At 43.1% G+C, this 15,684-nt stretch overlaps 1 protein-coding gene across 2 annotated transcripts in view; it reads left to right on the forward strand.

Annotated features, from left to right (window-relative positions):
• Jcad (junctional cadherin 5 associated) overlaps positions 1–13,623 on the forward strand; it is a 60,131-nt gene extending 46,508 nt beyond the window's left edge. For both annotated transcript variants that reach the window (XM_045149480.1, XM_045149481.1), the window contains one exon: positions 13,224–13,623. In XM_045149480.1, the coding sequence (XP_045005415.1) occupies positions 13,224–13,258 (35 nt within the window). In that variant the 3' untranslated portion in view covers positions 13,259–13,623. The remainder of the gene's footprint in view (positions 1–13,223) is intronic.
• Positions 13,624–15,684: the final 2,061 nt, after the last annotated feature.

Raw genomic sequence — 15,684 nt, forward strand, 5'->3', positions numbered from 1 at the left:
AGCCACATAAGAGCAGGGTGCATTTGGCAACCACTTCTGGGGCTTGCTGTCGCTCTGTGGCCCATTAACTGGATGGCCACTGGCCTCGCTATGCAGAGCAGCGGTTGAGGTGAATAGGTGTCTGCCGGCGTGGAAGCAGTAAAGGTTTTGACCTCTGTCTGTGATGCTGCTTCCCACTGACTCACCAGTTAGCATCTAGCCTTGTCTCTGGGTTGCTGATAAGCTCCTGGACTCACTTTTCATTCCGCCCTGTCTCACAGTGCGCAGGATCCGTCTTTCTCTCTAGCGCCGCCCCACCCGCTCCCTTTGCCTTGGTATTCCCTTTGCCCCCACTGTGCCCATGGTCGATGGAAATTCTTCTTCTGCTTTGGAATTGTAAAACAGGATCAGACCAAGCCCAGGTAAGCCACTTATTCCATATGCACTTCTAGAACCTTCTTTATCTGTGCTGTAGTGTCTACTATATCATAAAACATCTTTGCTGTAGATTAAGGATTGCCATTTCAACAGAAATCTTTTCTTGCGATAGTGTTTGGCTCTAGCTAAGAAATCCATGGCTCAAACCCATATCGAGTCACAGAATCCCTTCTCCACAATTCAGAAATGGAATCACATGGATGGATACTTCAGAGCCTGCTGGTTCTCCCAGCCTCCATCACAAACTCTACTAATATGAGCACAGGGAGGGGATGCTGCACAGAGTGCAAGCGACTGTCTGCATGGCCCAAATGGGGAAGTCAGGGCAGGTCTCAAGATGCCAGATGATACCATTACGTAGCATATCCTCAAAGGCAATAGCATGTACGAGAGTTACCTGCAGGGAAACCTCAGAGGCTTGGCAGCAGCTGGCATTGAGCACTCGTGGTGTCTTAGCTTCTCATCACCATGACAGCACACTGGTAAGAACCAGCTCTCAAAAAACCAGGTTTGGGAGACTTCCGGTTAAGAGGGCGGCATAGGCACCATGCCAAAGCAGCCTAGAGGGGAAAAAGACCAAAAAAACTCAGCAAAATACACACTTTTACTAAAAAGGGCGGTGTATAGGAAATTGAAATGGCAGCAGAGAAATAGAAGAGATTCAGAGCATCCAGAGCCCTCACAGGCGGCAAAAGCGGCCCCAGCAAGTATGCCAACCGCAGCAGCGGTGGTGGCGCACCAGAAAGCTGCCAGGATTAGTTCAAGCTGCAGGAAAAGCCAGGTGAGGGGAGCTTCCACTCACACCGGAGCTCTCCGCAAACTCTAGAAACGTGAAGGGAGAGCAGCAGTGAACAACGGAGGAGCAGATCACAGGTAGAACACGTGGAACAGCGAGAGAACTAGAGCAGCATCAGCTCCCTCCCCTACCTCACGGCCAGTGGCCAGCTCCAGCAAACAGAGCAGCGGTCCCGGGACCCGGCCACACCAACTTGAACCAACAGCGGGGCCCAAGAAGGAGCAGAGTCCAGCAGCAGCATCAGCAGTTCTGGCAGCAGCAACAGCAGCCCCAGCAACTGCAGATCCAGCAGCAGCAGCTTCAGCAGCAGCAGCGGTGCTTCCAGCAGCATCAGCTTCAGAGGCAGCAGTGGCAGCTACAGCAGCAGCAGCAGATCCAGCAGTGGCAGCTTCAGCAGCATCAGTAGTGGTTCCAGCAGTGGGGGTGCTGATCTGCAGGGCCACAGTTGCCAGGCTCGGTTTGCCCCGCAGGAAAAGCCAGTGCCCAGCTCCAGAAATCAGAACAATGGCCCAATGACCCAGCCAGCAACTTGACTGAGACCAGAATCATCCAAAAAGGTAACTGGGATAGCACCGGGAAGGGTCTCACTTGGTCACAGGCTGACTTGGATCCCCTCAACAGACCAGAAATCTTAACCTCTTTGTTGATAGAGGATCTGGTTATTATAATACCTACTCTTACATAAATAGTCCGTGCTGTTTTTGATTAAATGTGTGCAGTGTTTAGTTAAATTTTAGAATCTACCTGTATTTTATTCCACTCAGCCTACTTGAATACTCCCATAGCTGGCAAACTCAACCCCTAGGAACACCTTTGAGAGTCTGAAGAACCACATTAACACCTTAAGCTCCTACCCTGAAGATATATAACATCAGATCAATTGATACAGCTAAGAATACCCAGCTAGCTAGAAAATCAAAGCATTAACTTAATCCAAGATGCAAAAATAAATACATTATAGCACAAGAAACACTAAAAAGCAAGACAATATAAACCCACCTAAAAGTATTAATGCACCAGAAATTACCTCCACTGAGAATGAGTTAGAGGAAATGCCTGAGAAAGATTTCAAAAAAATGATTGTAAATCTGTTCAAAGAAGTCAAAGAATAAATCAAAGGAGTCAAAGAGGAAATCAAAGAGGAAATTAAAGAGGAAATCAAAGGAATCAAAGAAGACGCAGGACACCAATTTAATGAAATAAAGAAGGCAATACAAGACATAAATAAGGAAATAGAAATAATGAAGAAAAACCAGTCAGAATTTCTAGCAGTGAAGAACACAGTTAATGAAATAAAAAACTCTGTGGAAAATCTCACCAGTAGAATGGATGAAGGAGAAGACAGAATATCTAAGCTAGAAGGCCAGGTGGCAGATCTAATACAGTCCAACAAAGAGAAAGACAAACTTACAGAAAAGTATGAATGGGAATTTCAAGGTATTCAGGACACTATGAAAAGATCAAATATAAGAATTCAGGGCATAGTAGAAGGAGAAGAATTCCACTGCAAAGGCATAGTAGGCGTCTTCAACAAAATCACAGAAGAAAACTTCCCCCAAATTGGGAAAGAGGTGCCAATGCAGATACAGGAAGCCTTTGGAACCCCAGCCAGACAAAACCTGGAAAGAACCTCTCCTCGTCATATTATAATCAAACTACCAAACACACAAACCCAAGAAAAAATATTGAAATCAGTTAGAGAGAAAGCCCATCAGGATTACAGCAGATTATTCAACACAAACTTTAAAAGCCAGAAGGGCTTGGAGTGATGTATTCCAACTTCTGAAAGATAACAACTGTCAACCAAGGTTACTTTATCCTGCAAAGCTATCCATTCAAATAGATGGAGAAATAAGGACATTCCATGACAAAAGCAGGTTAAGGGAGTATTTGAAGACAAAACCAGCTCTACAGAAAATACATGAAAGACTCCTCCATGCTGAAGAAAAGGAAAAACACACATACAAGGAACCTAGAAAAAACAAGCAGTACTCAATTACTAGTTAACACAAGAAAGCAAAGGTAGAAACAGAACCACACACACACACACACACAAAAGGCAAACATAAATACACACCTTTCAATAATATCTCTTAATATCAATGGCCTCAATGCCCCAACGAAAAGACACAGGTTTACAGACTGGGTTAAAAGCAGGATCCTGCAATTTGTTGTCTCCAAGAAACTCACCTTTCTACAAAGGATAGACATTATCTTAGGGTGAAAGGTTGGAAAATGGTGTTTCAAGCAAATGGACCTAGAAAACAAGTAGGAGTTGCTATCCTAATATCTGACAAGGTAGACTTCAGTCCAATGTTAGTCAAGAAAGATAAGGACGGTCACTTTATATTGATTAAGGGCACACTCCAACAGGAGGACATTACAATCCTAAACATATATGCACCTAATATGAGGGCTCCCAAATTCATCAAACAAACACTATTAGAACTAAGGTCACAGATAACACCAAACACAGTGGTGGTGGGTGACTTTAACACCCCACTCTCATCAATTGACAGGTCATCCCAGGAAAAAATAAACAGAGAGGTATCTGGACTAAATGAGGTCATAGAAGGAATGGACCTAACAGATATATACAGGACATTTCATCCAAAGGCTGCAGAATATACATTCTTTTCAGCAGCACATGGAACATTCTCTAAATAGACCATATATTAGGACACAAAGCAAATCTTAACAAATTCAGGAAAATTGAAATAATTCCTTGCATTCTATCTGACCACAATGGAATTAAACTACAAATCAGTAGCAAGAAAGGCTATAGAGCATACACAAAATCATGGAAACTAAACAATACACTACTAAATGATGAATGGGTCAATGAAGAAATCAAGAAGGAAATCAAAAAATTTATAGAGTCAAATGATAATGAGAACAGAACATACCAAAATCTCTGGGACACAATGAAGGCAGTTCTAAGAGGTAAATTTATAGCTTTAAGTGCCTATATTAAGAAATTAAAAAGGTTGTAAGTAAACAACCTAGTGCTTCAGCTTAAAGCCTTGGAAAAAAAACAAGGCAAGCCAAAAATCAGTAGATGGGAAGAAATAATAAAGATTAGGTCAGAAGTTAGTGAAATAGAAACATAAAAAGCAATCCAAAAAATGAATGAAACAAAGAGTTGGTTCTTTGAAAGGATAAACAAGATTGATAAACCCTTAGCAATACTGACCAAAAGAAAGAGAGAAAAGACACAAGTTAATAAAATTAGAGATGAAAAAGGTAACATCACAATAGATTTCAGAGAAATTCAAAAAATCATAGGGACATATTATAAAAGCATATGCTCCACAAAGTATGAAAATCTGAAAGAAATGGATGATCTCCTTGATTTATATGACCTACCTTAATTAAATCAAGATGAGATTAATCACTTAAATAGACCTATAACAAGCATGAAGATCTGAACAGTTATCAATAATCTCCCAACTAAAAAATGCCCAGGCTCAGATGGATTCACTGCTGAATTTTACCAGACCTTCAAGGAAGAGCCAACACCATTGCTTCTTAAGCTTTTCCAGGAAATAGAAAAAGAAGGAATTCTACCAAACTCCTTCTATGAAGCCAGCATCACCCTGATACCAAAACCAGGCAAAGATAGAACAAAAAAAGAAAATTACAGACCAATCTCCTTCGTGAACATAGATGCAAAAATTCTCAACAAAATATTGGGAAACAATACAAGAATATGTCAGAAAGATCATTCATCCTGACTAAGTAGGCTTTATTCCAGAGATGCAGGGATGGTTCAATATACACAAATCTATAAATGCAATACATTATATAAATGGGTTGAAGGACAAAAATCACATGATCATCTCATTAGATGCAGAGAAAGCATTAGACAAAATAAAACATCCCTTCATGATAAAAGTCCTGCAGAAACTGGGAATAGAAGGAACATATCTCAATATAATAAAAGCTATTTATGTCAAGCCTACAGCCAACATATTACTAAATGGGAGAAAACTGGAAGCTTTTCCACTAAAATCAGAAACAAGACAAGGGTGTCCACTGTCCCCACTTGTATTTAATATAGTTCTGGAAGTCTTAGCCATAGCAATAAGGCAAGAGACATACATAAAAGGGATACAAATTGGAAAGGAAGAGATCAAGTGATCATTATTTGCAGATAACATGATTCTATTCATAAAGGACCCTAAAGACTCTACTAGCAAACTGTTAGAGCTGCTAAAAACCTACAGCCATGTAGCAGGATACAAAATAAATACACAGAAATCAGTAGCCTTCATATATGCTAACAACAAACACACAGAGGATGAAATCAGAGACTCTCTCCCATTCACAATTGCATCAAAAAAAATAAAGTACCTTGGAATAAACCTAACCAAGGAAGTAAAGAATCTCTACAATGAGAACTTTAAAACTCTCAAGCAAGAAATTGCGGAAGACACTAGAAAGTGGAAAAACATACCTTGTTCTTGGATTGGAAGAATCAATATTGTGAAAATGGTAATCTTACCAAAAGCAATCTACACATTTAATGCAATCCCTATCAAAATTCCAAAGACATTCTTCATGGAAATAGCAAAAACAATCCAAAAATTCATTTGGAATCACAAAAAACCTTGAATATCTAAAATACTACTGAGCAACAAAAATAAGGCTGGTGGTATCACCATACCTGATTTTAACCTATACTATAGAGCCATAGTAACAAAAATAGCATGGTACTGGCACAAAAACAGACATGTAGATCAATGGAGCAGAATAGAGGACCCAGATGTAAGTCCAGGTAGCTATAGCCACCTGATATTCGACAAAAATGCCAAAAATACTCATTGGAGAAAAGACAGCCTCTTCAGCAAATGGTGTTGGGAAAACTGGATATATATCTGTAGAAGGATGAAAGTAGATTCTTCTCTCCATGCACAAGAATTAAGTCCAAATGGATTAAAGACCTTAACATCAGACTGGAAACTCTGAAACTGCTAGAGGAAAAAGTAGGGGAAACCCTTCAACATATTGGTCTTGGCAAAGACTTTCTGAATACAACCCCAATTGCTCAGGCAATAAAACCATAGATTAATCACTGGGACCTCATGAAATTACAAAGATTTTGCACTGCAAAGGACACAGTGAATAAAGCAAAGAGGCAACCTACAGAATGGGAAAAAAAAATCTTTGCCAGCTATATATCTGATAGAGGATTAATATCTAGGATATACAAAGAACTCAAAAAGTTAAATAATAAGGAATCAAGTAAGCCAATCAAAAAATGGGCTATGGAGCTAAATAGAGCATTCTCAAAGGAAGAAATACGAATGGCATATAAGCATCTAAAAAAATGTTCTACGTCACTAGTCATCAGGGAAATACATATTAAAACTACATTGAGATTCCATCTCACTCCTGTCAGATTGGCCACCATCATGAAAACAAATGATCATAAATGTTGGCGGGGATGTGGAAAAAGAGGAACCCTTCTACACTGCTGGTGGGAATGCAGTCTGGTCCAGCCATTGTGGAAATCAGTGTGGAGGTTCCTAAAACAGCTAAAGATTGATCTACCATATGACCCAGCTATAGCACTCCTGGGCATATATCATAAGGACTCATCTCATTTCCTTAGAAGTACATGCTCAACCATGTTTATTGCTGCTCAATTTATAATAGCTGGGAAATGGAATCAGCCTAGATGTCCCTCAACAGATGAGTGGATAATGAAGATGTGGTACATTTATACAATGGAGTTCTACTCAGCGGTAAAGAAAAATGAAGTTATGAAATTTGCATAAATATGGATGGATCTGGAAAGGATTATACTAAGTGAGGTAACCCAGGCCCAGAAAGCCAAGCGCCACATGTTCTCCCTCATATTTGGATCCTACCTACAGAAGATTGGGCTTCTGCGTGAGAAGGAAAATACTTAGTAGCAGTGGCCAGTAAGTTAAAAAAGGAGGTATAAAGGGAAGAGAAAGGAAGGGAGGAGTGTACTTAATACGTTGGTATTGTATATATGTAAGTACAATGATTGAGATGGGGAGAGGATATGATGGAGAATGGAATTTCAAAGGGGAAAGTGTGTGGGGGAGGGTATTACCATGGGATATTTTTTATAATCATGAAAAATGTTAATAAAAATTGTGAAAAGATTAAAAAAAAACAGGTTTGCTTTGGCTCACAGTTTCACAGGGTTCAGGCCAAGGTCCCTTTGCACCCTTGCTTCTGGACCCACGAGGAGGCACATGGGAGAGAATATCAGGGCAGAGAAACTGCTCACTTCTCACAGCTGGGAGGCAAAAAAGACAGGAAGGCTGCGGGCGTGGTGTGGCATGCATTTAATCCCAGCACTGGGGGGGGGGGGGCAGAGGTAGGAGGATCACTGAGTTCAAGGGCAGCCTGAAACTACATAGTGAATGCCAGGTCTGCCTGGGCTAGAATGAGACTACCTCAAAAAACAAAAAACAAAAGAAAACAAAAAAACAGGAAGAGGAGTGTCGTAGGCTGGTGTCCAAGCATTAAACATACAGGCCTTTGGGGAACAGTTACCTAAACCACAGCACCAGGTGGCCATCCGGGCATGTGCAGCCCCACACAGCTGGAGTCCTTTGTCACGCCTGGCTCCCGAGCATGGGGGATATGACTTGGCCAAATCCAGAGATGCTCTGTGTATAAAATAGATGTCCAGGTTTCAAGTACTGAGTCCAAAAAAATATCTAAAACTTCTTATATTTATATTCAGGTTTTACTGACTAAAATGATACCGTGGGCCTATCCGGTGAAATAAGGTGCCTTATTAAAGTTAATTTCACCTGTTTCCTTTTATTTGTTTTAACATAGCTACCAGAAAATTTAAAACAACATTACATGGCTCACACTATATTTTTGTTGGACCAAAGCTATCCATGATCTGAAGAAAGAGTTCATTGTTCTAGAGAGTTCTTTCCATGGCTCCCTGTGCCTGGGCCTGTAACTTCAACTTTGGAGCGACGGGCTGCAGGTGCATTCCGTGGAGGAGTCTCCAGGGCGCTGCGAGGCGCTGTCAGGTGTCCAGCGTCTGCATGACTGACGCTTCCTGGCTGCTTAGCGTCTCCCCGAGGCTCCCACTCGCCAGAAGTGTGGCTTGTTCTGCACTGGTGGCCTCCACCTCGTTCTCAGTGGATTAAAAAAACACAAAACATCTTTGCTCACCGGAGGCCCTCTCAGAATTGGCGTACCTTGTGGCTGATGGCACTGCTCAGCCGTGACCAGGTCCTGTGTGACCACAGGAGGCATTAGCTCATGGAGACTCTGGTTCCTTTAGCTGTACAGACCTGGAGCAGCTGATGACATGAGCTGCTCCTGCCCCTCTCCTGTGAGCAAGCACTGCTCCATCCGCTCACGCACATCTGCACAGAGCGCTTCAAGTGCAACGTGAGCTGTCACCGTCACCGTGCCTGGCATTGTCATAAGTGTGTGGGAGCCACACGGAAAGGTCAGGCTGTGGTGGGGTGGGCGCTGCAGGAGAAGCTAGAACCTAGAGATCTTCACAGTGCATCATGGTCCAGATGCACTTCAGAAGGTGATTTTCTGTCACATTATCGTGTCCTTCTGGCTTTTTAAAATCAATCGCTTTTTGTGCTATTTTCTTTTTCCTTGTTTTCATTGAGATTTTGGTAAGAGCATGTATCTGTTAGATGTACATTATATTTTCGTGTACATAAACATTGTGAGAGAGAACCTTATCGGGATAATTACCTGAGGGCTGGAGTGATGGCTAAGCAGGGAAGGCACTTGTCTGTAAGGCCTGCAGACCCAGGTTCGATTCCCCAGGCCCAACGTAGAGCCAGATGCACAAGGTGGTGCATGTGTCTGGAGTTTGTTTACAATGGCTAGAGGCTCTGGCCTGCCCATTCTCTCTCTCTCTCAAATAAAATAAATATTTTAAAAGATAATTACCATATTCACCTAACAGCATTTAAAAATTATTTATTTGAAAGCAGAGTGAGCAAGAAAGAGAGAGAGAGGAAGGATAGGGCACGTCAGGGCCTCCTGCCACTGCAGACGAACCCCAGATGCATGGCACCACTTTGTGCATTTGGCTTTAACAAGGTACTGGGGCATCGAACCCAGGCTGTCAGGTTTTGCAAGCAAGTGTCCATAACTTCTGAGCCTTATCTGCAGCCCCCAGTTAGCATTTTAGTGTTCGCTCCACGTATTTTTGGTGTGAAGCACATGCCATTAGTCACCTCACGTCTCCTACACTGGTCATCTGACAGCTGTCGCTCTATACTCTTCCACCAGTATCTCCTCTTCTCCCCACCCTGCTCCTGAAATCCGCCACACAGTCTTTGTTACTATGAGTATAACTATTAAAATTTCCACATGGGGGCTGGAAATACGGCTTAGCAGTTCAGGCACTTACCTGCAAAACCAAAGTACCCAGGTACAATCCCCCAGGACCCACGTAAGCCAGATGCACAAGGTGGTACATGCGTCTGGAGTTCATCTGCAGTGCCTGGGGGCCCTGCAGTACCCAATCTCTCTCCCTCCTCTCACCCTCTCTCTCTGCCTCTTTCTCTCTCAAATAAATAAGTAAATAAATTCCCATGTGAAAACCTTTCTGTGTCAGGCTTATTTTACCTACAGTGTCTTCAAGGATCCTCCATGTCACTGTAAGTGACAGGATTTCCTTCACCGAGTCCGAAAAATGTCGCACGAGTGCATATTCATGTTTCTGTGCTCACCCATCTGTTGACACTTGGTTTGTTTCATCCTTTGGCTGTAGTGACTAGTGAGCATGGGTGTGCAGGTGTCCTTCTGACACACTAATTTCCTCTCACAGGAGTGAAATTGTTGGATTATACAGTTCTCTATTTCTATTTTTATGTTTTTCAATAATACAGCTTTAAAAAGATTTATTTATTTATTTGAGACAGAGATTGAGAGAGAGAGAGAGGCAGAGGGGGGAGAGAGAGAAAGAATAGGCACGCCAGGACCTCTTTCCACTGCAGATGAACTCCAAACGCATGTGTCACCATGCGCATCTGGCTTACATGGGACCTGGAGAATCGATCCTAAGTCCTTAGGCTTCGCAGTCATGTGCCTTAACTGCTAAGCCACCATCTCTCCAGCCCAAAGGATACAGTGTTTTAATGGCTATGCCCATTTCAGCTTTCTTTAAAAGAATCTAAGAAACCTTCGAGATGCTGAGGCAGGAAACTGGCCCAGCAGAGTCAGAGGCAGGTTGTCCAGCCTAGAAGAACCCCGCCTCCATGCCAAACCCCTTCTCCATGCTAACGACAGGTAGGGAATGTGGCTTTTTCGAATAGTGCCCCAATTTGAGAAATCCAGGCCACCTGGCTCAGTTTGGGACTTTCCAGTATGGGCTGTAGAATGGATCAGCATGGTCTGAGACCCCAGAGGACGTGCTGAGAGGTGAGGAGCCAGCTGGTGGCAGTTAAAAACAGGAAGCTCACTGTTGACCTTGTGTTTTGGATCTGGACAGAATTCGTTCACAGAGATGCATATTTTATTCTGTTTTAAATTTTTCAGCATGTATGTTTGTATGTCTGGTGGCGTGTGTGTATTGGGGTGTACATGTGTGTGCAGATACATGCACATGTATGTGGAAGGCAGAGACAGTCACATATCCTCCTCAACTGCTCATCCATGTGGTTCATTAAAGTCTCTCACTGAACCAAGAGCTGCTGTTTTCAGTCAGACTGGCTGACCAGTGAGTCCCAATAGTTACTTGGTCTTCATCCCCACAGTACTGGGTTTACAGGCATGTATGGCTATGCCCGTCTTTTTATGTGAGTACTGGAGACTTAAACACAGGATGAATGTGTGTGTGCGTGTATGTGGAGGCCAGAGGTTGACATTGCATGTCTCCTTCTGTTAGTCTCCATCTTATTTTTTCTATAAACATTTTTTTGTTCAGTTTTCATTTATTTGAGAGCGACAGAGGAAGAAAGACAGAATGAGAGAGAGAGAGAGAATGGGCGCGCCAGGGCCTCCAGCCACTGTAAACGAACTCCAGACGCGTGCGCCCTCTTATGCATCTGGCTAACGTGGGTCCTGGGGAAACGAGCCTTGAACCGGAGTCCTTAGGCTTCACAGGCAAGCGCTTAACCGCTAAGCCATTTCTCCAACCCTCCATCTTATTTTTTGAGACAAGGTCACTTAATGAACCCAGAGCTCACTGATTGAGCTAGACTTCAGCCACCTGGCCCTGGGGATGTTCTGGAGCTGGCATTACAGGTATGTGCCACCATGCCTGCCTGCTACAAGGGTGCTGAGAATCGGAGCTCAGAGCGTCACAGTTGTGTGGCAAGCACTTTATTTTGGAGCCATTGTCCCAGCCCAAGATGTATCTTTTTTTTCTCTCTCATTTAAAATTAGATTTCTTTCTTTTTTTTTTTAATTTTTAATTTTTTATTTATTTATTTGAGAGCGTCAGACACAGGAGAAAGACAGATAGAGGGAGAGAGAGAGAATGGGCGCGCCAGGGCTTCCAGCCTCTGCAAACGAACTCCAGACGCGTGCGCCCCCTTGTGCATCTGGCTAACGTGGGACCTGGGGAACCGAGCCTCGAACCAGGGTCCTTAGGCTTCACAGGCAAGCGCTTAACCACTAAGCCATCTCTCCATCCATATAAACGATGTGCTAGGATCCTAATTACCTTCTGTCACCCTCCTTGGTCCCCCAGCCCCCGCCACTGAACTGTTTCTTTCCAGCTAGACCCTTTTCTGTTTTGTTCTCCGTCGTCCACGACAGCATGCTGGTGAACCCAATATTACGCAGGTCTTGGGCAGATAGCAGCAGCTGACAGTGGCACTGGCGTTGCAGTGTCACCTCAGATTCTCAGATGACCACTGCTGCTCTGAAGTCGTTAATACACCGTCTTCATGTCTGGGAGACAAAGCAAAGCATGCCCCCCCCACACACACACCCCTTTGCCTCCTGAGCTCTGGGATCAAAGGCGTGCGCCCCGCGCCCTGCTGGGTCTCACACTCTTTCTACCAACTCTCCCGAAATGGTGCCTGGGCTGTGGAGGGTGGAACAGAGATGGCTGACTTCGCGCTACACGTTCCGTTGTCCGTTTTGTCTGTCTTGAGTCTCCCCGTAGTCCCCTCCATCTGAAAATAGAAACTAACTAAAGGAAGGGCAGCACATGAGCACAAACATAAACATTTAGAGGACAATTTAGTGGGCATAATGTGTCCATTTTTGAGTAGGTTTTCAGTATCAGGCACGAACTGCCTCCTGTGAAGTGGGCTTCAGACCCATGGAGAGCAGTTTACTTTCCTCGTAAGTCACGCCATGCTGTCCGAGAGACACAATCGAAATCAAACTTCATTAGAGCTGTAATTTACAAAAAGGAAAGCAGGAAAGAGATAATGACAAAAAGGGGGAAAAGGCCTAAAAAAACAAATCCTCCCTAATGTGAGGCTTCATGGCAGCCCCTGTAATCTCATCACTCAGGAGAACCTCAAGTCTGAGTCCTGCGTGGGCTGCATCGTAAGACCCCATCTCAGCGTGCACACGCACACACAGCGGTAACAGCAAAAAGAATTCTTCCTTAGCATCATGCTGCCAAGGAATTTAGTGCTGGTTAAGAAGCCTTCCGTACATAGTTAGTTATATTCCACTATGAACAAGAGAAAGGGGCCTTCGAATACTGAGAAATCCACATTTTCCTGTAGTTTTTCACTTTTCTTGTTTGTTGGTTATGCAGGGCAGGGTCGCACTCTAGCCCAGGCTGACCTGGAACTCTCTGCAGCCCCGGGCTGCCCTCAGAGACATCCCCTCCTACCTCTGCCTCCCATATGCCTGGCTTCCCATCTGTGTTTGGTAATGACCATGTACATTCCTTGAAAATGGCATTTTCACAAGTTTTTTTATTCCCTAGTAAAAAGAAGCTCGCTGAGATGTCTCAAGATGAATTTTCTATACTTGTGGGTTTTTCTCTTGAAACAGAATTATTTATAGTGTGAAGATTAAACAGAAAACAGCTCTAATCTTCCTTGTTTCTCTTCCGCAGACTCCTACGATCCTAGCCGAGTGGAGAGGGTGTGATGAAATGCCGGACCACCCCTGCTTAACGAGTAACCTCCGCTCAGTCGGTCAGCCCTTCGAGCCCAAGGCAACGCTGGGAACTGCTGGCGTTAGCGTCCTGATTCCTCCTGTCAGTAGGAAACCCGTCATCCATGCAGAATTGCTTGTGGAGATAAAGCAATAGTCTGCCGAAACCATCTGTTTTTATATCATGAGTCTCTAATGCCTATATTTAGAAGAGACTTTTCACATAAATTCTCCTTCCTGGTGGATTAGGCCAAGCTGGTAAATAGTTTGGTGTTAATCTGGTTTTGTGTGGACATTCAAAAATGAAAGATATAATGAATGATTGTGTGTGTGTGTGTGTGTGTGTGTGTGCACGCGTGTGTGTGTGTGTGTGTGTAACATGAATGTCATCCATTTTCTGCGCATCCCTGTGGCCTGCGCCTATGCTCATGTTAGGCCTCTGCCCAGTGTTTGGGCACTTATCAATTTGGCCTTCCCTTGCTGGAAATAACTTATAAATAACTTGCCATCAGAGAATAAAAGCAATATCTTTTAAGTTCCTGAAAGATACCACGTTTACTGTAATATACTGGAGAGTATTATTTATCTGGCAATGAAATGCTTTGACTGTTTGCAAACTTGCCATTGTCTGCTTGGCACTCAGTGTTAGCTAGTTTTGATTTTCTGTATGGATGTTAAGAAATTCTTTATATGAAAAATAATTGCTGGTTTAAAATAGACCATTTTAACAAAGTAACTATATTTCTTTTTATAAAATTGCTATTTTTCTATGATGTAAACAGTTGTTAGGTGGCAGATTTTTATGGAAGTGTTATTTTATTTAAGAGTCTATCCCTTTGTGTGAGAGGGACCCAGAGAGGGCCTGCTTTTTGCTTTAAAGCATACATTCCTGACCTATTCTTAACACGGCTGCTTTTATTTTGTGGTCAGAAAGTATCAATATAGACCTATGACAGCTTCACAATTTTCACATATATTTCTTTTCCTCACAAATATGTCTACAAAGTTATATTTGAAAATAACTCCCTCTAAATCAACTCACATCTTCATGGCTATTTTGCAGCCGTGTTAACTAGAATTGCCAAAAAACAGTTTTGTCTTTGTATGTCTGTGGGGGTCTTCCCTGAAAAGAAGCTTCCTCCTGCCCATTAGCCTTTCCCCTTTGAAGAAATACATATATTTTTGTCTAAAATGATCCTGAGTTAATCTTGCATATTTTTAAAAAGTGCTTGGAAGCAGTATATATGTGGCATTATATATGCATATGTATGCCATTACAAAAGCATTACGAGGCCTGTGTATTGTACTGTGTTCAATATTGCATTAGCCTGCACAGTCTATGCATCCTGAAGGCATTTGCCCTTTCTTCCTAAGTAAGGTATTCTTGTTAGCTAACATTCTCTAAAAGGTTTGTCTTCCTCCCGCCCCACCTTTTCCTTCATTCTCCCTTCTTTACTCATTTCTTGTTTTTCCTTCTTTCTGTACTTTTTTTGTTTTAAGAAATGAGGTGACCTATTTTCAGACGGTGTGACCCCATGCCTGGTCCGTCCTCTGATCCTAACCTGGCTGATGGGATTTTGTGGGCTGTTCTCATCTGCTCCATAGAATTGATGCCATAAGAGCCTCCTGTGTTTTGACTGGAGCAAATGAAACAGGACCCAAGTACTGCTGACAAGTGCTGTCTTCTCCAGCACCCTCACCTGCAGTCTTGCTCCCCACCTCCTTCTTGGGGTCATCTTTTTCCAGAACTCGGCTCATGCCAAAGTGGTAGCAGACCCCAGTCTTCACAGCAGCAGTACGATGGGCAAGGACGTCTCTTCCCAGGAAGAAGTGGGAGGGAGTCAGCACGCCCAGAGCTGTTGACCCACCTGCTAGGGTTAAATGAAGAGCAAGCCACCTGCTGGGCTCCGTGGGGCTGTTTTCCTCTTGAGAAGTGACAGAAGCCATACCTAGGTGTGTGTGTGTGTGTGTGTGTGTGTGTGTGTGTGTGTGCGCACTGCAGTGCATGAGTGTGTACAAGCACGGTAATTCTGTCTGACGTCCTCTCAGATACTTTGATGCCATCTAAAGACTTTTAGCCAAAAGAATTAAAATATTCTTATTCCATAAGAGAAAGAGGATCCTCAAGAAAGAAAAAAATATTGCTCCTTCTGTATATCTCAAACCGTCTGACATATAATTCTCTTTCATGTTGTTTTCTCCTAAATTGTATCATATCTTTCTGCAAGCATTCTGAAGGTAGTCAAATTAAAGAATATTTACACTTTAACCTTAAATTTTCTGGACTCAAGCCTGTATCTTTTGGGGAGGAAATGGTGATATTAAAAATAGTAAATTGAGCCGGGCGTGGTGGTGCACGCCTTTAATCCCAGCACTCGGGAGGCAGAGGTAGGAGGATTGCCATGAGTTCGAGGCCACCC

The sequence above is a fragment of the Jaculus jaculus genome, chromosome 5, assembly GCF_020740685.1.
Source record: "Jaculus jaculus isolate mJacJac1 chromosome 5, mJacJac1.mat.Y.cur, whole genome shotgun sequence".
Lineage (NCBI taxonomy): Eukaryota > Metazoa > Chordata > Mammalia > Rodentia > Dipodidae > Jaculus > Jaculus jaculus.